At 43.6% G+C, this 24,302-nt stretch overlaps 1 protein-coding gene across 1 annotated transcript in view; it reads right to left on the reverse strand.

Annotated features, from left to right (window-relative positions):
• Positions 1-20,998, reverse strand: part of LOC117267860 (von Willebrand factor C domain-containing protein 2-like) — a 61,362-nt gene extending 40,364 nt beyond the window's left edge. The window contains exons 1-2 of the mRNA XM_033643921.2: positions 20,516-20,998; positions 18,399-18,528 (exon numbers count right to left, since the gene is read on the reverse strand). Of these exons, the coding sequence (XP_033499812.2) occupies positions 18,399-18,528; positions 20,516-20,947 (562 nt within the window). The 5' untranslated portion in view covers positions 20,948-20,998. The remainder of the gene's footprint in view (positions 1-18,398; positions 18,529-20,515) is intronic.
• Positions 20,999-24,302: the final 3,304 nt, after the last annotated feature.

Consider the following 24,302-nt stretch of genomic DNA (forward strand, 5'->3'; position numbering starts at 1 on the left):
TCTCATCGGCTCCAACCACCTACAACTAATCACCTCCATCAAGCCAGTCAGACAGGGTCCTCCAGGTGGGCCGCCGCTGTCCGCACCAGACTTGGCTGGACCCCGCATGGCCCAGCGAAGTACATCCAGCAGCCTCTAAGTCCACAGCAGTGTCTGTTCACGTCTGTCACCCCGCAAGCTTCAGAACTCCTCCAGCATGTTGAAAGACTCTGGCAGATAGACACTCTTCTATTCAGGAGTGAGAAGGGGGTAACCAGGTCGAGGCAAGACCAAGCAGCCATAGCCCTGCTAGAAGAGAAGACCACTCACGTGGTGATAGCTGGAGTTCTTCGCTACGCCACGTTCCTTCTGCGCAAGGCAGATATGCCTCTCCTACATGCCCCCAAAGAAGCCGTCATGCCAAATCTGCGGAGCACAGAACGAAGACTAGCTAAAGATCCAGAGCGTGCCAAAGCCTACAGCGCAGAGATACAGAAGCTGGCGGATGCAGGTTCCATCACAAGGCTGAGCCTTGAGGAGGTCAACCAAGAAGGAGAGGCGTGGTATATCCCTCACCATATGGTGAGCCACAACAATAAAAACCGCATCGTCTTCAATTGCTCCCATCAGTACAGAGGCCAGAACCTGAACGAGTCGCTGTTGCCAGGACCCACCCTTGGGGCATCACTTCTGGGTTTGCTACTGCGCTTCAGGGAGAAGGCTGTCGCAATAAGCGCAGACATATAGGGGATGTTCCACCAAGTCTGCCTCCTCCCTGAAGATCGCCCCCTCCTACAATTCGTGTGGCGTGACTTGACCAGAGACAAGCCTCCAGCAGTGTTCGAATGGCAGGTTCTACCGTTAGGCACCACCTGCAGCCCGTGCTGTGCTACGTTTGCCCTGCAGCGACATGTTGCTGACCATAGCCAGCCAGGAGATAAGGTGAGGTTATCTATTGAGAAGTGTTTTTATGTTGATAATCTCCTGCAGAGCCTGCCTACTCCTGAGACCGGCAGACAGACAGTAGACGCACTTCGTCAACTCCTAGCATCCGGTGGGTTTGAACTACGTCAGTGGGCCAGCAACTTGCCAAGCATCGTTGAACATCTACCCAAGGAGGCCCGGTCTGACAGCCTCGAGCTCTGGCTCACACAAGACAGAGCAGACTTCCCAGAATCCACCCTAGGACTCAGCTGGCACTGTCAAACTGACACCATAGGCTACAAGCATCGACCCATAGGGTACAGCTCTCCAACTATGAGGAATATCTACAGGGTCTTAGCCAGTCAGTACGACCCCTTGGGGTTTATCCTACCCTACACCACTCGGGCCAAGATGCTGGTCAGACGCCTCTGGGAAAAACAAAGAGACTGTGATGATCCTCTCCTCCCCCAAGACCTCCTACAAGCCTGGAAGGACTGGGAGGATGAACTACAGTACCTGCCTAAAGTCACCCTGCCTCGGGCATATGGGCCAGTGGAGGTGGATGAGTCCAGCATCACCCGAGAAGTCCATGTGTTTTGTTTTGTCTGAGCAGGCCTATGGCTCGGTGGCGTACTTGAGAATGGTGGACAGTCAAGGCCAAGCTTATCTGTCCTTCCTCCTGGCCCGGTCCAGAGTTGCCCCTAAGCAACTTCTCTCCATGCCCAGATTGGAGCTGTGCGGAGCTGTCACTGGAGCTCAATTGGCAAAGCTCCTAGAGAAGGAGCTCACCCTGAAAATAGACCAGACCATCCTGTGGACGGACTCCACAACGGTGCTGACATGGCTGCAGTCTGAATCCTGCCTTTTCAAGACCTTCGTCGGCACCAGAGTGGCAGAAATTCAGGAGCTCACAAGTCCCCGTGCATGGCGTTATGTTGATTCAGCAAGGAACCCTGCTGACAATATCACAAGAGGCAAAGCCCTGCAAGACCTTGTGGAGCCCAACAGGTGGAGTCAAGGGCCTCCATTCCTCCTTCAACACCCAGATGAATGGCCAGTAAAGCCCAACAGCGAACCTGATGACGACGCCTTACAGATTCGTAAGTCAACCTTGTGTAGTGTCACCTCAACCACACCAAGCACACAAGACACAGAAGCGAAGCAGTGTGACACCTGGAAGGAGCTGCTAGAAGCTACAGCGCAGGAGCTGCAAGGGGCGGCAGATCAGAGAGGCAGCTGTACTGCCGAAGACTACCGCAATGCAGAGGTACTCATACTTAAGCGAGCCCAGCGTGACAGCTTCCCAGATAAGCTACGGCTCCTGAAAGCAGGCAAACCCGTTTCATCCAGCAGCAGATTGCTCACCTTGTCACCTGAGATAAACAAAGCGGAGGGGTTAATCCATGTCGGTGGCAGACTTCGCTGGGCTGAAGCTTTAGATCAGGCTACAGTGCACCCCATCGTGTTGGATCCTGGTCACCCTTCAACCCGACTCCTAATCCAAGACTTCGACAGCTGTCTACACCATCCCGGGCCAGAAAGGGTGTTCGCAGAGATACGTCGCTCCTTCTGGATCCTGCGGGGCCGTGAAGCGATACACCACTATCAACACACCTGCACAGAATGCCGGCGGTGAAGGCCAAACCATCCATACCAAAAATGGCAGACCTACCTCCTGCTCACTTGCGCCTGTTCAAGCGGGCCTTCTTCTCGACGGGGATGGACGGCTTCGGGCCCTTTCAAGTCAAAGTGGGACGGTGCACGGAGAAGAGGTGGGGGATCATCTTTAAGTACCTCACTACAAGAGCGGTCCACTTAGATCTCCTGAACACCATCGACACCGACTCCTTTTTGATGGCCCTTAGACGATTCATCGCCCGCAGAGGGACTCCTGCCGAACTATACTCCGACCAGGGAACAAACTTCCGGGGTGGAGAAAGAGAACTGCATGAGGCCTTCACTGCACTGGCATCAGATCTGCAACAGCAGCTCGCCAAACAGAAGATCAGTTTCCACTTTAACCCCTCTGCTGTGCCCCACTTTGGAGGAGTCTGGGAAAGAGAAATCCGTTCCGTGAAAACGGCCCTGTACACCACAGTGGGAGCCCAGTCAGTCCCAGAGGAAGTACTTTGGACAGTGCTCCTTGAAGTTGAAGGGATACTCAATTCTAAGCTGTTGGGCTATGTCTCCTCCAGCCTCACCGACCTCGATCAAGTGACACCCAGTGTGTTGTTGATGGGGCGGCCAGATGGATCCTTACCCCAGATCGTCTATCCAGAGACTGCAATACTGAGCCACCGTCGCTGGAGATATTCTCAAGTCCTGGCAGATTGTTTCTGGTCCAGTTTCCTGTGGAACTATTTGCCTGGCCTGCAGACCCGCCAGAAGTGGCACTCTACCCCAGCTGATCTTGCAGAGGGCTCCATTGTGATGTTGGTGGATCCTCATCTTCCACGAGCTCTGTGGCCCATTGGACATGTCACCCGGATCCACCCCAGTGCTGATGGCCACGTCCAATCAGCAGGAGTGAACATCGGAGATCGAAACTACACCAGACCAGTAGCCAGGCTGGTTGTCCTGCCAGCTGTCCCAACTGGTGAGGAGGACAGCGCCACCATTACAGCCACCCCACAGTAGGACCTAAAGACTTTGTCACCTTTCTTGGGAGCGAACATACTCTGTACATTCCGGGGCAGCTGTTAGAAAGGCTCCAAATATATTTTTGTTTATTGCTTGCCATATTGGTTTCTGTGTTTATGACCACTTGGGGGCCCATGTTGTACCAGTGTTCATGATATCTGATGCGTCTTTCTTCTTCTACGGTGTTTTTATAGAAGTCACGGAGTAGACGCCCATCATGTTTACTCTCCACGTTTACTTTCCAAAGTTACAACTCTCCGTTGTGCAGCATTGTTCTTCTCATGTGCATCTTTAACAAGAGTAAGTAGATTATTCATTCTGTTTATTCATTTGCACTGTTATTTGATATGACTGCTTTTACTGTGTTAGCTGCTTAGCTAAGTTTAAGGTTTTGATTGAGACCAATTGCAATAGTAGTTCTGAGCTCTGCATCCAAACTCTAATCATTGTGTCCTGACCGACGTCCAGGGGCGAATGAAGCATAATGCATTGAATCAACCCTATATACAGTCCTTTCCATAACCTTCCCAATACTGGACAACTTCACGATCATACGTGGGGACAGGACCAGTGACTCGGGGAAGATGTGGGGCGGCGGGGTGTGCTTATACATCAATAACAACTGGTGTAATAACATTAAAATCCACCGTAAGGTGTGCACGCCAGACGTAGAGATGGTGACCGTGTCTCTATGCCCCTTCTATCTGCCCTGGGAATTCCCAACTGTTGTGGTCAGCTGTGTTTATATCCCCCCCAGCGCTAACAACAACAGCACCGCCACACTAGTGGCTGAGGACACCGACGCTATGCTGGCGAGATATCCCGGCGCGCCGGTGTTTATATTGGAGGTTTTTAACACATGCTCTCTGGACAATGTGTTACCGTCATTCCAACAATATGTCGAAATTCCTACCAGGTAGGCGAATATCCTCGATATGTGCTATGGTAACACGACGCTTTCCGTGCATGCTCGTATCCCCCCCTTGGTCACGCGGATCACAACGTCATCTGTTTACTTCCGTTGTACAGACAGGAATTGAAGCGGCAAGAACCACGGTGCCACAGCGCCCCACAGTGGTCGGAGGACGCAATCACACAGCTTCAGGGTTCTCTGGCTTGTACAGACTGGAGCGTTTTGGACAGGGACTTTAATAACAGAGTATCCACAATTACAGACTATATCAACTTTTACATTCACACCACTATTCCGGTTAAAATAATTAAATCATATCCCAACTCCAAACCCTGGATCACATCTCAATTAAGACGCAGCCTGAGGGAAAAGCACACTGCTTTTAAATTAAATGACTGGGCGGGCCTCAAAATGGCGAACAGAAATGTGACCTTGAAACAAAATTCGCCAGCATGAACACCAAGCAGGTGAAGAAGCAGAATTCAAGGCCTGGAGCTGGGCCAGAAGGCTCGCGACCTCGTTCCCTACTTCCCGAACAAACTTTCTTTGTTTTCTATTAAATATCAAAAACTCAATACTCAGAGGTCAAAAAAATCACTGGAGACACGTAGAATCAGGTGCAACTGAGTTTAATGTGCTTGCAGGCAACAAACACATCACAACTCAATGAGTCAAGCTCCAGAGCAGGACTGAAGTTTTCCCTTCTGTGCATCCCTTTTTAAACCTGATGAAGATTCTGTTGAGTCTCCACCTTTTTTTCTTTAATCCTACCCACTTGAGCTGAACGTAACGGTGTCACGGCTCTCCGTTCTTCCCTTGAAACCAGCCTACCCACTTGAGCTTGTACATAATGGTATCCCAGCTTTCCCTTTTTCCCTTGGAGCCAGTTTTACCGTGTAATGCTTTCCTGGGCAGTCTAGGCCCGCCTCCTATTACCAGGGTCATATCAGGCCAAGCTGGAATTCCCCTAACTTTCCACCAATATGTCTGAGCCCATCCCCATGCTATTTTTAAAAAAATTATGCACAGTGAATCCTAGGTACTTTCCAGTTCTCAAGTGCTCAATGAGTGTGTGTGTCATGAAAATACATGAAATAATAAACCAGTGTGTGACTGTAAGTGCACAGAGTACATTGCTTTAACAGGTATCTTTAAAGGTCAACTTAAAGGTACAGCATAAACACTACAGTAAATGAGTACATTACACTACACAGGCATTTCATAAAGTCAATAAATTAACCAGTTACACACCCAGACCCAACCCACCTGTAATACTCAATTCATTCTACGCCTGGTTTGACACTCAGGACTTCTCACCCAACTGTGAGAGATGGCTGAAGTCCTGTGCTCAGGAACTCTGACCCATCATGCACACACTGTTCTGTGAATCCTACCACACCGCCACAATCCCCACCCTCTGGAAAACCGCCACCATCATTCCCATACCCAAAAAGCCCCGACCTACAGAACTCAACTACGACCGCCCCATCACCCTCACATGCATCCTGATGAAGTGCCTGGAGAAGCTGATCCTCAACGCCATCATGCCCTTTGTCACCCCGCAACTGGACCCCCTCCAATTCGCCTACAAGGTAAGGAGGGGAACGGAGGATGTTGTCGCCTACCTGCTCCACACCCTCCTCCAGCACCTTGACTCACCAGGACACTTCACCAGAATCCTCTTCGTCAACTTCAGCTCTGCCTTCAACACCATACAGCGGCACCTGATGATCCAGAAGCTCCATCACCTCAACATACCCCCCTGGCTCATCCATCTCACACACAACTTCCTCAGTGACAGACCCCAAGCTGTGTGGGTTGGCTCAACCACATCACCCACACTCACCACCAACACCAGAGAACCTCAGGGCTGTGTACTAAGCCTCTTTCTCTACACACTTTACACCAATGACTGCACCAGCCCATCACCCACCACCACCTACCTCAAATACTCAGACAACACAGCCATTCTTGCTCTCCTCTTGGACAATAACTCCACTCTGGACTACCACAACACCATCACACACTTCACCTGGTGGTGTGAGGATAACCACGTCCACCTCAATGTAGCTAAAACCCAGGAACTTATAATCAGTCCCCATCACCTCAGCACCCCATAGCCATCAACCATCAATCAGTCCAAACTGTCAATAGTTTCAAGTACCTCGGCACTGCACTCGACAATAAGCTCAATTTTGACCAACACACAACCGACATCCACAAAAGAAGTCACCAAAGACTATCTACCATCCGTAAACTCAAAGGACTTAATGTTGCACCCCATTTCTTCCTGTTACTGTATCAGAGCATTATCCAGCCCATTCTATTGTATTGTTCCACCTGCTTCTTCAACATCCTGTCTGTCAAAAACTGCTCCGAACTCATATCCATAACTAATAAGGCTAGCAAGATAATCAGTCTCCCCACACCCAACCTCACAGACATGAATGCAAAGGCCACTGCACGTATCACATTCTCAATAGAACAGGACACTACCCACCCACTCAACCACCACCTCATCCCACTACCTTCCGGACATAGATACAGGACAATGCACTGCAGGAAGGCTCGTCTATCCAGAAGCCTAATCCCGTCAGCCATAGCGCCATTGAACAACAGATTCCGCAAGAAACTGAGGTGAAGTCTGTAATGTTGTTTCTGTCTCTGTCCAAATTTCCTGTGCAGTGTGCGCATGTGTATGTGCAATGATGTCTGTTCTGTTCTGTATGTCGGTCAAACTATTGTGGTGCTGTGGAAAAGAATTTCCCCTCTGGGGACAATAAAGTCTAAAAAAAAGGAGCAATGCGGGGTTCAGTATCTTGCTCAAGGATACTTTGATATGCCAGGAGGAGCCGGGGATCGAACAGCTGATCTTCTGATTGTCTTTAAATTTAAACAAAATTAAATTTATGTTGTTTGGAAACCACAGTACAGACACAGAAGTACAGATGAAGATTGTTTATGTTAATGTGGAAAGAGTCTATGAAACTAAATTTATGGGTTTGATTTTAGATGACAAAATCTGCTGGAGCATTGCAAGAGCATTGCAGTTCTGGGGAAAACAAAACACATACTGGATCATAAAGCACTGCACATTCTGTATTCGTCACTTGTACTACAATATTTGACATATATAGATATATAGATGAGGAAAGGTGTTAACATTGGGGGGTAGTTGGACTGTAAATAAACTGGGTTTATTACTTATTTATTTAATTGGGTGGTAGATAGACTAGGGATAGCTGCAAATACTTATTCAATAAAATTGGGAATTTGTTAAAATAAACATATACAGTAAGTTTTACTTCAAGCAGCCCTAGACTCAAGTCTTTGTGTTTCCCCCTTGCAGCAGCAGCAGTCCTCTAAAAAATTTATTCTGGAAATATTATACATTATACATATTATACATGTTGAACAAAGTTAAATGAGTCTTTTATGGAGTTAAGAGCCATGGATGTAGTTCACAGAGATTTCGATCAGATCCTTGGATCCAGCAGCAGCTAGGCTCTCTGGCCCATCCAGCAGCAGCTAAGCTCTCTGGCCCAGCCAGGCCCATCCAGCAGCAGCTAGGCTCTCTGGCACAGCCAGGCCCAGCCAGACCCATCCAGCAGCAGCTAGGCTCTCTGGCCCAGCCAGGCCCATTCAGCAGCAGCTAGGCTCTCTGGCCCAGCCAGGTCCATCCAGTAACAGCCAGCCTACGACAGCCTGAGGCCTACTCCATCCACTGCTCTGCAGCCTGAGGCCTACTCCATCCACTGCTCTGCAGCCCGAGGCCTTCTCCATCTACTGCTCTGCAGCCTGAGGACTACTCCATCCAGTCAATCCAGTGGTGAAATGGCAAGCAAAAACTGTGATAAGGTAGCCTCAGATAAGCCTCCATCTGAAAATCTTAGGCCTCGTAGGCCTTTAACAGAAGGTGCAGGTATGGCCAACATGGAAGTAAATGCGGCCATATTCGAATCAATTCATACTAGAGTAAGCAAACTGGACATTCTTGAGTCGTTACAAATGGAGATCCATGATTTGAAAATCAGCTTGGAATTCAGCCAAAAACAGGTGGAAGATTTAAGAAAGGAAAATGTTACTCTCAAAGAAGCAGTGAATAAGGTCCAACAGTCTTCAATCTCTCTCATGCAGGATAACAAACGTATGAAAGAAACATTGTTGGACATTCAGTGCAGAAATATGAGAGATAATTTAATTTTTCTGGCATTCAAGAGGACAATGCTGACCTTGAAAAAAGGGTGAGAGAATTCATGTCCAAACACCTCAAATTTTCCTCTGAGGTTGTTGAAGACATTGCCTTTTCCAGAGTTCATAGACTGGGCAAACCACAAGAAGGTAAAAACCGGCCAATAATAGCTCGTTTTGAACATTACAAGCAGAAAGAAATGGTGAAGAGCCATGGAAAGGAACTGAGGGGGACCTGCTTCTGGTTGAATGACCACTTTCCTGCAGAGATCAATGCTAGGAGAAAAGTTCTGCTACCTATCATGAAGGAAAAAAGGGCTCAAAAATGTAAAGTGGCACTGACTGTTGACAAGCTCTACATTAATGGTCAGCTGTTCCGGGACTCAAAAGTAACTCCCTGGCTCTATTATTCATACTTGTTCATGTAAAAAATTTAATGAAGATTGCTTTATCAATGATATATCAAGTACAAATTGGAGTGATGTATATAAAGAGGATGACCCCGAGGCTGCACTCACTTTATTTATGTCCAAGTGTATGAAGACTGTAGACAAGCATGCTCCTTTAAAAAAGTTTGCAGTCAAGCATAAAAGAGCCCCATGGATTGACCAAACTTTAGTTAATTTAATGACAGAGAGAGACGCTGCTAAAAAGGTTGCTATAAGATCTGCATCAATTGATGACAGACATAAGTATTGCTCTTTACGTAATCTAGTCACAAAATTAAAGGACACGACTCGCCGCAGTATTTTGAATTTGAGTGCAGTAACAGTTTTGGCCACATTCTTACATACGGCGCCTTTAAAAATCCAAAAAAAATCCATGGAGTGTTTTTAATGAAATGATGAGTCGGAAAACATGTTTGTCCTCCCTTAGTTGAATCAAACAGTTTTGCTCTCACTAAGCCAAATGACATTGCTGATCACTAACAATTTCTTTATAAAAAAAGTATCTCAACCTAGAGAAAGCATGAACACCTCTGACAACCATAAATCAAATGATGTAATCACTAATATTATAATGAAAAACAAAGTATGCACTTTTGAATTTCGCCAGGTTAAAGTCAGAAAGGTGGAAAGGCTTCTCTGCTCTCTCCCTGGCGACAAACTAGCCGGTGTAGACAATCTGGATAGTAATTTATTAAGGATAACTGCTAGTTGTATTTCATCTCCTTAACAGAGTTTTGTTGTTTGTTTTTGATTCCACTTGTCCCCAATCACGTTAGTTTGTACCTGTATTGTGAATTCCCATTGGTTGGCGGGCTCTCCTCAGTCCATAAATTCTGGCTGGGATGTTGGCACAGTGCCAGTATGAGAGGATTGTGCCCATGGTAGGTTTTACAAAGCACAGCATTACATTAAATCTGTCAAAATAATGTAATTCAGTGACACAGCTACCATGATATTATGTCCGACTATATTACAGAAAGTGGCGACTGCATTGTACTCACTTAAATGTATCAAATTGTCTATATTTTGTCAGTGTTTATACTGTAGTTAGCTTCCTTAGCTCCTAAGCTAAGCTAACATTTGCTAACTTTTCTATAGAGCTGTGCCTTAACATTGCTGTGCCTACGTGACTGACCAGTGGATTTTCATGCTGTATTCAGGTACATATTTTTGTTGTGTATGTATAATGTATTAAAAAACAGTGCCAGTATGAGAGGATTGTGCCCATGAGCTGTGCCTTAACATTGTTGTGCCTACGTGAATGACCAGTGGACTTTCATGCTGTATTCAGGCAATAAACAGTCAAAAGTCGAAGAGTGTCGGTCCATACTTCACACAACACAACACAGACTGAAGGAGACTGAACAACAGTTACATCAACATGCATACAGAACTGGCCACTCCACATCTACTGCTATGATAAAAGTGACTGATGACTGGTTTAGAGCCACTGATAATTCTCTGATGGTGGGGGCTGTGTTGTTAGATTTCACTGCTGCCTTTGATTTACTCGACCATTCTTTCTTCTTCTTTCTTGGCCCCTTCATGCAAGAAACTTAATGATGTCCTTAAATATGGAACAGCAAGTAGTGCACGATTGGGTTCTTTGTAATAAATTAGTTCTTAATATTCCCAAAACAAAAACATTTTATTAGGTTCAAAACATCTTGTAGCCCAAAGCTGGATTTGAAGTTATATAATTTGACTGTTGAACAAGTGGAGAGTGTCAAACTTCTTGGTGCAATGTTGGACTCCAGGCTTTCCTTTAGTCATCATATTAACCAAATCATCTTAAAGGAAGAGCTGTTGGTATCTCCAGGAAATGTGCTTCTTTTGTTGCTCGCCCCCTCTTGTGTCAGATTGTGCAAACCTTAGTATTATGTCACCTTGACTATTGTTCTGTGTTCTGGGCATCTGCCGCTAAAGGTGAGCTCAGAAAGCTGCAGATTGCCCAAAATATGTCTGCACAGTTGGTGTTGAGTTGCTCATCCAGATCAAACATTAGCTGCATGCATGATTCCCTCTCATGGCTGACGGTAGAAAACAGGTTAGCAGTAAACACAGCTGTATTGTTTAAATCAGTCTTGATCAGTAGAACACCTGATTTTATATTTGAACAAATTGTTTTTCGAAATACTGTGCACGATCATAGCACTAGAGGGTCCAGCAATGGTCAGCTGGTACTGCCTCACCCAAGAACAAAATGCTTTATCACAATCTTTTATTTATAGAGCAATAACTCTCGGGAATAATCTGCCTCATCATCTCTGTTGTACAGAAAGTAAACAGGTATTTAAAAAGAAACTTAAATCTCATTTAAGATTATAAATGCTGACTTGTCTGTATGGAGAGTGTTCAGCAGTGCTTAATTTGAGCCGTAACGTACTGGAACGCATACCAGGATCTTTTCAGAAAAGGCCCTGGTGCACTCCGGAACTAATTTGCATGGGTCTAGAACTTTTCACATCTAAAAACTACATACAGTATTGGCTGATGTCACTAGTGTTGCAGGGTGGAGTACCGTAGTACTATGGTGCCTCACGTACCACTACTGTGGGATAAGTTCAAAGTCCAATCGCAAGAGGGTGAGTGTCCATGCGCCGTCCAATAATGGCGCGCGCTGGCCAATAACGCCGCGCTGGCCAATAACGCTGCGCTGGCCACCTGGCACTCAATATGCTGCTGTAGTGGTTTGTTTTCCAGACGTGAGTATCTCTGAGCAGTGAAAGTTAGTATTTATTTCTTTTTACTTGTCGGCAGTGATTTGTTTTCCACAGAGCTCTACGTGCGAGCATTTTACTTGCATTTGCGACAAGCCTACAGCGGCTCTGCGGCACAAGATAACGGCTTACCGGCGACAGTGAAGTCCAACTCCAGGTCCAGTAGCCTAATTTCCTCTTTTGTTGGCGTCATGACTGCCCAGTAGTACCTGGACAACAGAGCCATGGCGGCACACAGGTATGTGGCGTGTCAGAGGGGAAACGAGCCGTTCACATTTCTCTCTTTGTGGCAGGTAATGGTCCACAAACCTCATCGCACTTTAGGGACTGTTCTTTACTTGTCAGGGGAGGAGGGTGGCTGGTTTATTTTTATTTTATTTATTTATTTTATTTCAATCCCCCCTATGTTAATCACTTATTGATGCTGTTTTTGAAGTATGAATAAGTCAGTAAGTAATTTATTCCATTGAAATATCATTGATGTATTATAGAAAAGTGATTTATCTTTTTATAAATGACAAAAGGCACATCTGCCTCATTTTTGCTGTGGTATCGTGATACTACTCAGAACCGTGATACTTTCTCTGGTATCGTACCGTGGGTCCCAATTTTGGTACCGTGACAACACTAGATGTCACAACCATTCCATTCGGAGTTGCGCAGTGAGGCGGCTCAAGTGCCGCTTAAAAAAGTGTTCCCCCACTTTTGGGAGTGGGGGAACACAGCTCTCTCAGAGGCCCAAAGTGTTCCCCAACTTTTTGGAGTGGGGGAACACTACTCTCTCAGAAGCCAAAAGTGTTCCCCTACTTCTAATTTTACAAATTAAGCACTGGTGTTCAGTGTTGTTTTCAGAGAAAATGACTTGTTAGATTTATGAAAATTATCAAATGTTGCATGTTTTAATTAAGTTTTATCATTAGGTATATTATAATTGTATTTTTAATGTAAAACGAATGTGGTCTTTTGTTGATGATATGATATGACTGATTGTTTTGTATTTTTTGTGGACCCCAGGAAGACTAGTTGGTTACCACGGTACCAGCTAATGGGATCCTTAATAAACTAAACTAAACTAAACTAAACTAAACTCTTGTTTGGACACTGTTATCTTTGTCTTGTTTGTTTTTTTATTTTTTTATTTTGGTTGAAATAAGGTCATTCATTCATTCATTCATTTAAAAGCTACAGAAGCTTACACAAGGTCAAATCCAACTGTCCCTGACAAAAATCCTTCCCGTAGAAGCTATGTCTTTTCCTGTGTGTGTATATAACATAGTATCAGGCACATAGTTATACGTTGTTTGGGCTGGACATACTGAATACCATGTAAGCAAAAATGTAAACAGCCTGCCTTTGTTGTCATTTGCATCCCCCAATCACAGATGGGGGTTCCTTTATTTGGCAGCGACCTGCGAAACAATTACCGACACCAGTCAGCAGGAGGACAGGAAGTACAGTTCATCTGATGCCAGATCCAACCATGTTTGATAAAGCACAGCTGACGTGAGGGAATTTAGCAGCGGGGAAAAAAACAAAAACAAAACAGTGATGCAACAAACCAAACCATCTGTCCCACTGCCTGTCCAGCAGGGAGGCAGTAAAAATAGAAACTACAACTTAGCTACAACTGCCATAAGGCAGCAAGGCAACTGGAAAACAGAAAACATGTTTATGTGTCCTTCGTTCAGGTGCTTATGAAAAAATCAGTGAAATAATACTTTTCATTGTTTAGCTGCTTTGGCCTTCCATTTCATTCTACAAAAAGCAACACATAATACAAGAATTATTATTATCCCTACCTATTGCTACTCCTGTCTGACATGCACAAAATCCACCAATAGGGAGGGACTTTAATGCCACCGGCAGTGAAAGCATATATGACATAACAGTGATGGCTCTGTAAGCTTCAGGGTGTGTGAGGTGACGTAACCGCTGCTGCTTCTGAGAGCTACAGGGTGAACATTGCTACAATACCAGCCTTCTAATGATGTATAGAACACATGCAGAGGGCATGAGCTTCAGTGTGTGTGTGTGTGTGTGTGTGTTAGAGTCAGCAGGATGGGTTATGACAGCACATGTGGTAATGCTTCTGTTGTGAGCTGCCTGTAGCACAGAGGGGAGTGGATGAGTTTTGCACATGGATGAAACTGTCGCCAGTTCAGAGGCTGTGACTGGGAAATTGGATTTCAACCTAGTTATACATTGTATGGAAGGTAAAATAAGAATATCTAATAGTTGGAGCCCATGATTCATAAACCAAATTGATTTGCCTGATTATGATGAATTTTTGTTTTTGTGCTGTATTATGCCATGTTCAGACAACACAATATCATAGTCCAACACGGCTGTCGCACGGTGTCGGCTTGGTTTATGACGGTAAATGATTATCATGTGCGATAATCCATGGTTTTATCTCGTGTGTGTCATAGTAGACGACAACCCACGCAACATCTGGGACACCTCACGACATCCCAACAGAACGTCTAGCATGTTTGATTTTCTTTTTGTCTACCACGACTTCTGCCATCACAGCCGTCACTTTGACCAATAAAAATACAGAGTGATCTGCCGTTGACAACTGTATGGCAGCGACACCCCCGCCTTTTAGATATTTCCTCTAAGGATGTTACCATGACGGAAAAAATTATGACGTGAAATAGCAGAGGCATTTTAGCGACCCGGTGAGTACTGCCATCAGCATCAGGCTAGCAAAAAATGTTATTTCTTCATAATACAGAGGGATATAAAATAATAAAATTCACAGATAGTGGCAGGGCCTTTGCTCACCGCGATTGCAGAGGGTACCATCTTCATTTGAAACAGACTACATCAGAAACAGGCCTTTATTTCTCATTCCCTCTGTATTTTTCTATTTTTACTTTTAACCAGCCCCCATTTGCCCCATTAAAGTTAATGCATCGCGCCGTCATTTCAAACTCAACCTGTATCCATTTAAAATTTAAAGCCCCTAATAATTTCAGTTGATAGAATACCTTCATTTTCTAAATAGGCTTTTATTGTGAAATATTTGCAGGAACTTGTGAAGGATTCAGTGACGGTGCTTGAAATGTAGCTCCTGCAATCTGGTGGCACTTTTTACGTTCTACAAAGTCAGTTCGGCTGGGACATGAATAGCCATAGCGACTGAAATAATAATAATAATAATAATAATAATAATAATAACAATAATAATAGGACAAGAAAAATCCAATGACATCACACACGTCGTCAAAGACAACCAGGGAAGACTGGTCGCGGACCAACGTGTAGTCTGCCACGTCTGTCGTCCAAGTGACGGCAAGATTTTATGACTCCACAATCGCCTGATCTGACATAGTGACTGTTGGGACAGACAAAACTTTTCTGCAGTCTGAACCCGGCATTAGACTAACAAATCTCACTTATTAACTTATAGTCCAAGTAAAATGTTAATTATTGCTTTTTTATTACTATTATTAACTTCTAATTGTTGTTACCCTTCAAAGTTTTTACCATCTAATTATTATTACTCTTCAGAGTTTTTACCTTCTAAAAGCCTTTTGCACTGGAAATAAAGCACAATAGATCACTTTTAGAGCAAAGGAAAGAAAAATGCCATTAGAACCACATGCTCTCAGCTCATATGGTCATGCAATCATATATACTTTTGCATGTTTACCACACCCCTACAAAAATGCACCCATACACACACTCACATGCTCAAAGCCAATAGCCTATACTGTAACTCAAAAACATAAATGTACTGCATCTTGGAGGTATGATATGATCTATCAAATTTGAAGTGCACGTGCGTGTGTGTGAGTGGTTGGGTGGGTGAAGTATGTGTGAGAGAGAGACAGGGAGCAGGGAATTGTGACCTGAAGTACAACATAATTTCTCTCTCTCTAGCTACAAGCAGATACACACAAACAAATACACCAATCTCCAACATCAATATCAACAGATACGTATTAATTTAGGTGCATCCATCTGCTACACTGGCCTGTAGTGCTCCATAATACAGCAGCATTGCCCCTAGTGGATAACAGGAAAACTGCATGTATTTGCCTCATGGGGCAAACATGAGAAAATGGCTCAATCTGGTGGAAAATAGTACAAACTACAATTTTAAAGTGGGGCCGTAACGGTACATGTATTTGTGTCGAACCATTCGGTACGCGACTTTCAGTTCGGCACGACCCTGTACCAAACTATTGGGCGCAGGATATTATTTTATTTTATTTTGTTTTATTTTAATTCCGTTTTTGCCCACCCGCAAACCTTAAGTCCTCCGTTTGGGAACACTTTGGTTTCAGGGTAAAATACGAAGATGGAAATAAACAAGTTGACAAGACAAAAGCAGTGTGCTGACACTGCAGAACAGTGGTTGGGTATGTACTTGGAAACACGTCTAACATGCTAACGCATCTAAAGCGACACCACCCGAGTTTGAACGTTAACCGGCATGACTAGAAAAAGCAATCTGGTGCAAATTACGATATCGTCGTCGTTTAAACCATCGCGCTAAAGAAATAACCAACGCCATTGGAGTTGAGTAAAACTGTTTAAGCTGCACTTTAGATATTAGCATGTTTTGTTTACTGCACTTTAACAAAGTGGGAAAGCTAAGTAGGTTCCTAGTAAAACTGAATCTGAGCAGGCTTTAAAGCTGACCAGCTGCACTATACTTTTTATTTTAATTGAGTAAAACTGTTTAAGCAGAAATTTATATTTATATTTTTCATTCAAAAAATGTGTTAAAAAAACAGCAGGATTTTATTTTTAACTTCTATATTTCTATTTTCATTCAAACAATGTGAAAAAGCAGGATTTTATATATATTTGTTTCATTCAAAAATTGTGTAAAAAGAGTTAACTGCTGTGGTGGTATGTTTTAATAAGGTTACCAATAAGTAAAAGATATTTAATAGTTGTCTATTTTTTTCATTACTGTACCGAAAAAAAACGAACCGTGACTTGTGTACCGAGGTATGTACCAAACTGTGATTTTTGTGTACCGTTACACCCCTATTTTAAAGCCATGGGCTCTAGATTGAAAGTCTGATGTAATACAATACATGAATTTATACCAGGGGTCATTGACTACACACACACACACACACACACACACACACACACACACACATCCAAGGGTATAGGTTTTGTTTCAGCTTAGGGGAATGCACATACACACAAATTTTAAGTGTCAAACACTTAATTTCCTGCTTCCTGATTTTTTTCATGCCCCAGTTTGTGTCTTTTTGGCACAATAAAAAAAAAATGAGAGTGATCAAAGCTTATGTTCACCTTTGTTGTCCTTGTTTAAACTGTGTGTTTATTTCTGTGCATGTACACTGGGAGCACAAAACCAGAGTCAGATTCTATGCATGTGTACGACATACCATTGAGGTTGATTCCGATTCTGATCTCCATAAACAGACTCTGTGGGCCCCCAAAATTCCTCAAGCAACTTTTGAACTTTTTTTTAGGTATAGTTTGTTTTCTTTCTTTCTTTCTTTCTTTCTTTCTTTCTGTCTTCTTTCTTACTTTCTTTCTTTCTTACTTTCTTTTTTGGAACCTATTTTCCATTCTTTGTGCTCCAGCAGCACAAGCAGTCACTCACTTAGCTCTAGCTGCGTTTAAAGACAAATTCTAGTGTAGGGGTGGATTTAACCATTTTGCACCATTAAGGGGTGAGAGGGGTCTCAGAGAGCTTCCACTATTTTATAAAAGGTTTAGTCTTTCAACCAATTTATTCAGTCAATTTTAATTAAGTTATGGCACTAATTACTTAGAATTAAATATTGCAAACAAAACCAAACTTCACTTTAGGCTTTTTGAGGGGCCCCTTGCACTGGGGCCCTGGGTAATCAGTCCCACTTTTCCCCCAGTATGAGGCCCCTGCTGATCTCACCAGCTAGCTTTTACCCTCTTGCTTTTTTCTGTGTAGTTAGAGATTCTTTCATTATTAGCTGTAAATAGTTTAAGAGTTGAGTAATTCCAAACATATGGACGGATGTGTGCCAGTGGAAACTGTGGCTTTGAGTGGTGCAGGAGAAAAGATCTACGGGTGACCAACACATTGGTTGTCCTCTGTGGATCATGAATATCCACAGCAAATGTGTGTGTGCTCATGGACCAAAGTGTTTAACATATCTTCATAAAATGGTTAGTATGATATACTATGAATTAGCGCCCCACGAATGGATGTTACATCCTTAATGTAAAGATACATAATTAATGTAAAGTTATGGGAATTAGGTTTAGGCAATGAAAGTTACTGTGGTTAGGTTCAGGAAAAGAAGCATGTACCTTAAAATGACTCAAAATTCATGTGGTTCCAAACACGCATCTCCAGGGAAAAGTCCTGCGTTTTGTGACCAAACCACCACCCCAACCTGCCTACTTACAAGACTGCTCTGGACTGTTTCCTTGCTTACTGCCGTCAGCACATTGGTCATGTGATCGTCTTTCAAAATATGTGGGATTTGGGTCCATTACTTTTCAAAGGAAAGTGAATGAACAGTTTGTGAGAACAGCCTGAAATGTTGAACTGACAAAGAGTAAGCACTTGGTGGAAACCCAGCGCTGACCAAGTCCTACCAGTCTTACAGATGGGGCAGCAGTGGCTGGGTTCATAGGTGGGGTTGACGCAGTGAGGGGCAGGGCAGTCCGAAATGCTGCAGTACACCTCTCTATTGGCCTCGCAGCGACATCGCTCACACCTTGACAGCTGGAACACATCAACAATTTTAATGTCATTGACTTCAAGTTTTCACATCAATTGTGACCATTTGGTGTAATAGAGCAAACAAATGAGAGCAGGCCGAGATGACTGGTAAGCTCCATCTCACCTTTATGTCAGTCAGTGTCAAGCAAACACACAAAGACAGCTGATCTTATAAAACAGGCATGGGTGAATTTATTCAAAGTGGAAAAATTTCATAATACATCTTCAATTAATCATTTCACGTGTGATATACTTCGCAAGATATAAGTACATGAGGTCATGTATTATTATCTAATTCCACGGCAGTGTCTCATGGGGAGCTCCTGTGTCAATTTCTAATTTCTTATTGTAGTAGATATATTGCATATATGGCGCAAAACTGTTTCAATAAAATAACACCACAAACTTACTATGGGTATGGAGCCCTGTGGTTGATTTATGGGCAAAATATAATGAAGCTGCATGTGTGGTTTGCTTTGTGCACCATACCAAAAATACACAATGCACAGAGTAGGAAAGGGGGAAGCCCTTGGGTTAAACCAGCAATGAAAATATGCACATATAGTATTTTCCCAAGCCTATGTAAATATATTGATAATCTCATATTCATGTGACAGAATATCACTTATAACGCCTATAAATTTACTTGTCAATAATATATCCAGGGGTGGAACGTGACAAACTACAATTTTGAGGTACTTGTACTTTATTCGAGTATCTACATTTTATGCTGCTTGACACTTTCACTCCACATTCATCTCACAGCTGTAGTAATAATATTTACTTTTCAGTTCAAGATTTTATAGGCAACATCAGTCACGTGATTTGTTAATAAAATATCACTAGATGAAACTACCCAACTATACAGTTGTAAAAAACATTGCTTTACCTTGACAACATTAAGATTCTGACATTAATCAAGAAAAAAAAATCCAATAATAAATAGAGGGGTCTGATTAATGTAACACTTTCAATGGAGCCATTTTGCATAATGAGTACCTTTACTTTTGATACTCTACAGGGATAGCTCAGATTTTTTCAAGTGTGGTTGTATGAGGTACTTCCATAGTCAGTATATTACATACAGTAGATGTCAGTCAACACACCCCCAGTTTTGATAAGCAGGTTAGAGACCGACATTAATGCCAAGCAATCTACTGCTGTGGAGGGGTCAGCAACAAACCGTATTTCAGCAACCTAAAAAAAGTCCCACCTAAATCAATCAATATCAGTTTAAATGTAGGCTACACTATATTATATATTAGTATTTTCACTCTTTTACCCTTGTGTCAGATAGTAATTTACATCAGGAAAATGAAGCTGTTATATAGCTCTCTTCAAACCCAGACTCCGTTAAGAAAATAGTGATAAATCACTGATGAACCCAATGGAGCCTGGGGGATTCAATAAGAGCATAGATGGGGTGCTGAAGCTATTAGCAGCTTCTCCATTGGAACAGGCTGTTTGACAGAAAGGTAAAGCAGTGAAAATACTCAACATTTTACACTTAAAGTGATAGTGATTTTTTTAAGTGGGATTTTTTGTTTGTTTGCTTGTTTTTTGTGGCTAAAATGCCTTAATTTGGGGGGCCCTCGTCCACAGCAGTAGGGTTAGTGTTAGGGTTAGGGTTAGATACAGCCTACATTATTTAGCTTCCGTGTCAGACTCCAACCTGTTTCCCCAAACTGGGGGTTGGCTGACTGACATCTTGTAGAATTTAGAGTTACTGCTGCTGCTGTTACTAATATCAAAGTAGAGTACTTTTTCCACCCTTGATAATCTCATGCATACAAAAAAGTAAAACAAAAAACAGGAACAAGGAACTACATGTAAAAAAGCACTAATTCATGATGTGATGTGTATAAATCTTAAATAACGCACTATCACTTACAAGCTGTCGCATTAAATAGCTGGAGCTGTGCGAACTATGACTGGGACAAGGGAGGAGGGAGAGAGGAAGGAGAGGTGTAGAAGTTTGGATATGTCTTACCCTGAACTCCTCCAGGAGCCGGTACGTTTTGCCCCCGTAGACACAGACCCTGGCCACAGCCTCGCACACCGGACAACATGCCCTGTATCTGATCCGCGTGCACCGGGGGTGGATGCGTGGACACTTGGGTCGGACGCACACGGGACCGTCCACGGTGCACGTGCACGGACACGCCGTGGGGCTCGGGTAATAAACCTCTCCGATTCCGTAAACAAACCCGTGGTCGTCGATGCACCACTTTCCCCGGTAGTCCCCAAACTCGTAGTCCAAGTCGGTTTTGGAGGAGTATTCCGCCGCCACCGCGAGCTCCGCTGTGCGTCTCGGACCGTGAGCTGGGAACAGAAACAGCAGCAGGGCGATGGAGAGGCAGCGCGAACGGTGCCGGTGGCTCATGGTGAACAGGTTACCTGCACCGACACCGACATTAACCATCTGTGTGTGTGTTGCGCTGCTGCGCCTGCTTCTTCCATCGTCAGGGGCGCCGGTGACGCCGGTACATGCGCAACAGTCCGGACTGTCACTGAAATGCAGCCCAGGAATTCATTCATACACGCGGCGTCGCGTGGTGGGGGGGGGGGGGGGGTGGGGGGGGGGGGGGTGGGGGTTACTGCCTTAATTATATTAAATTAATTATATTAAAATTGGCTCAGTAAATCAGTTGAAAGACTGATTTTTGTATAAACAGTCGTGGAAACTCTCTGAGGCCCCTTTCAACCCCTTAAAGGTGAAACGTGGTTTAGTCTTCCCCAGTGGGATTCATCTGTAACTACAGGTGTGTGTGTGACTGCTCATGCTACTGGAGCATCAATGTAACTGTCATGTCTTTGGCTAAGAAAAGGAAATCAAGGTTCCAAAAACGAAAATAAATAAACTAGTCCATACCCATTGAGTGCACAGTTGCCCATGTACAGTTTCACATGGTGTGTGTTTGGGATACAGGTCATAGGAAATTGCAGATTTAATAGTCAACTGAACCCATTAAGAAGAGCAATGTATTCAGACAGAGTTTTTGTGAATTTGATAGCACGATTGCTTTATTGAAAGTACAGTAGTACCATTGCCAATAGTGGGATAGTTAGTGGGTTAAAACTGTACATTAGTAGTTGAGGTAGCATGTTGAAAGGCAGATAGTTAAAGTGTTTATGTTGTATTGACTTAAAAGTGGGGCGCACTGGTAGTTCACATGGGAAAGGTGCGGCTAGCCGTTGTTGCAGCGGTGGGAGTTGGAATCCAGCCTTCGTTCTCTGCTGCATGTCTTCCTTGCTCTCTCTCCCATCCTTCCTGTCATGTTTCACTGTCCTGTCAAATATAGGCAAAAAATGCTACTACATATCTACCAAGTTTAATAAAAATTGATATGGGGGTTAGGCCTAGATAAGAAATTAGCTCTCTAGCGCCCCCATTTTGTTTGATGGGGTCAATAATGGAGGGTTCCCCTCAGATTATGTGTGGTCTGATTAAAAAAGAGATTAACTCTCTTCTGAGGCGCTGTTCAGAATTCGTCATGCACAAAACAAGGCAAACTTACTGTTTTAACTCCTCAAAACCCAGTCATACTAGCAATGAAACTTCGGATGGATGAGCACTTTGCTGATATTTTTTGCATTAAAGACAAAGATGGCATTATACATTGTGACCCAAAAAAAGGAAATGCTTCTTTTGCCTCCTTTTATCGGGAGTTATATAATTCAGAAAGTAATTTTGACAAACATGTCTGCAATAATTTCTCAAATAACATTAAAGGTGCTGTATGTAAGAATGTGGCCAAATGTACTGGGGACACTGCTAATGCTGCTTGCCGTGCTGCTGTAGCTCAGTCGTAACTGTAACTGATGCTGAGACTCTACCGACTGTGTGACTGGTAGACGGCGGTGGGTGGCCCAACAGGCCAAAACACAAATTCAAAACATAAACATGATTTGCAGACTGCAAAAAAATTTTTTAGATGCAAATTTTCTGCCTGTACTATTGTTGTTGGTGAGATCAGTATGTTACATGAACATTATTCCTTAGTCTCTGTGACATATTAGGAGGATTTTACGACTATTTGCTTTAGATTTCTTACATATAGCTCCTTTAAACTATCCCGCCTTAGTAATGATGACTCCGTAAAGCTAGATGGACCCGTCACATTGCAGGAGTGTGAGGCAGGTGTTAGGGACATGCGTAAAGGCAGATCACCAGGGCCGGACGGAATTCCACCTGAATTTTACCTCACCCTTTGGCCCTTGATTGGCCCGTTGATCCAATATTCAATCAGAGTGGGATCATTTTCCAGGGATGTTAATTCGGCATTAATTTCACTGCTTCTTGAAAAATGAAAGGATCCGGTTGAGTGCTCCAGCTACAGGCCTCTTTCGCTTTTAAAAGATTCACGCGAAATTACTGGCCCAGCGGCTTCAAGGCCATATGACAGAATTGGTTCGTAGTGACCAGACAGGGTTTATAAAGTCTAGACTGGCTACAGATAATGTTAGAAGATTACTACATGTTATAGATGGTGCTCAGAGCTTAAGTTTCCCTGCTGCTGTCCTTTCACTAGATGCAATGAAGGCATTTGACCGCCTGGAGTGGCCCTTTCTGTGGTCAGTGTTTGAGTTTATGGGGTTCGGCATCCTGTTCATCAGTGATTAAGGTGCTGTATAATAACCCAACAGCTGTGGTGGTTACAGGCAAAACTAGCTCTCCTCCTTTGCTATCTCAAGAAGATCAAGACAAGGCTGTCCTCTCAGCCTTCTGTTATTCGCCCACAATCTCTCCAATTTCCATTAGAGGAACACACCATCACATCTCACTGTATGCTGATGACGTTTTATTGTATATAAACAACCCAGTGCAATGTATCCCACATGTTTTGTCAACCTTTGAACATTACAGCAAGCTTTCCGATTTCAAAATAAATTGGCAGAAATCAGATTTGCTACCTTTAAATCAGGCCATGTGTAATGCTCCCATCCCTGCATCTATTCCAGTCACTAAAAACTTTGTTTATCTGGGGATAGATGTCTCTTCCTCCATACAGACAATAATTAAAAACAATTTTTGTAACACACTTAACAAAGTCATGGCGGATCTGGACAGGTGGTCTAATCTGCCAAATTCACTTCGTGGCAGGGTAGCCATAATTACAATGAATATTCTGCCCAGAATCAATTCTGTTAGTTCAATGCTCCCCCTTCCCCCACCCCCTCAATATTGGAGCAAATTACAGTCAGCAATAAATAAATTTCTTTGGCATGGCAAACAACCTCGCATTAAGCTCACCACAATGCAGCGAGAAAGGCAGGCCAGCAGCCTGTCTCTCCCAAACTTCAAGTTTTATAAGTGGGCCTTCACACTTAGACCTCTCCTAACTTGGTTACACTCTGATGCTCAAGTGTCATGGCGAGCTTTGGAGGAGCGGATGATAGCTCCATACTCTTTTACTAACATTCTGCATTCTAATATCTCACTCCATCACTGCCGTTTGAGATTTGGTCCTATGATTTAATATTTGCTATTGATATGGAGGAGGGTGGAGAAATTAGCTGGTTGCTCCTCTGTTTGGGGCCCACACTCTCCAATATTTAACAATGAGAGTTTGTTGATTGGTGGTCATCCTATTTGTTTTCCTGATTGGGAAAAAAAAAAACATTTGCACACTTGGTGATATTTATGGGGAGGGAGGGTTACTTACTTTTTAGAACATATGTATTAAGCATGGTATACCACGTACCTCCTTTTTCTTTTATTTGCAGCTGAGGTCAACTTTAAAAGACAATGGTGTCCCTTTACAGGGCCCTCTCAC

This window comes from Epinephelus lanceolatus, chromosome 18 (assembly GCF_041903045.1).
Source record: "Epinephelus lanceolatus isolate andai-2023 chromosome 18, ASM4190304v1, whole genome shotgun sequence".
NCBI classification, from domain to species: Eukaryota; Metazoa; Chordata; class Actinopteri; order Perciformes; family Serranidae; genus Epinephelus; species Epinephelus lanceolatus.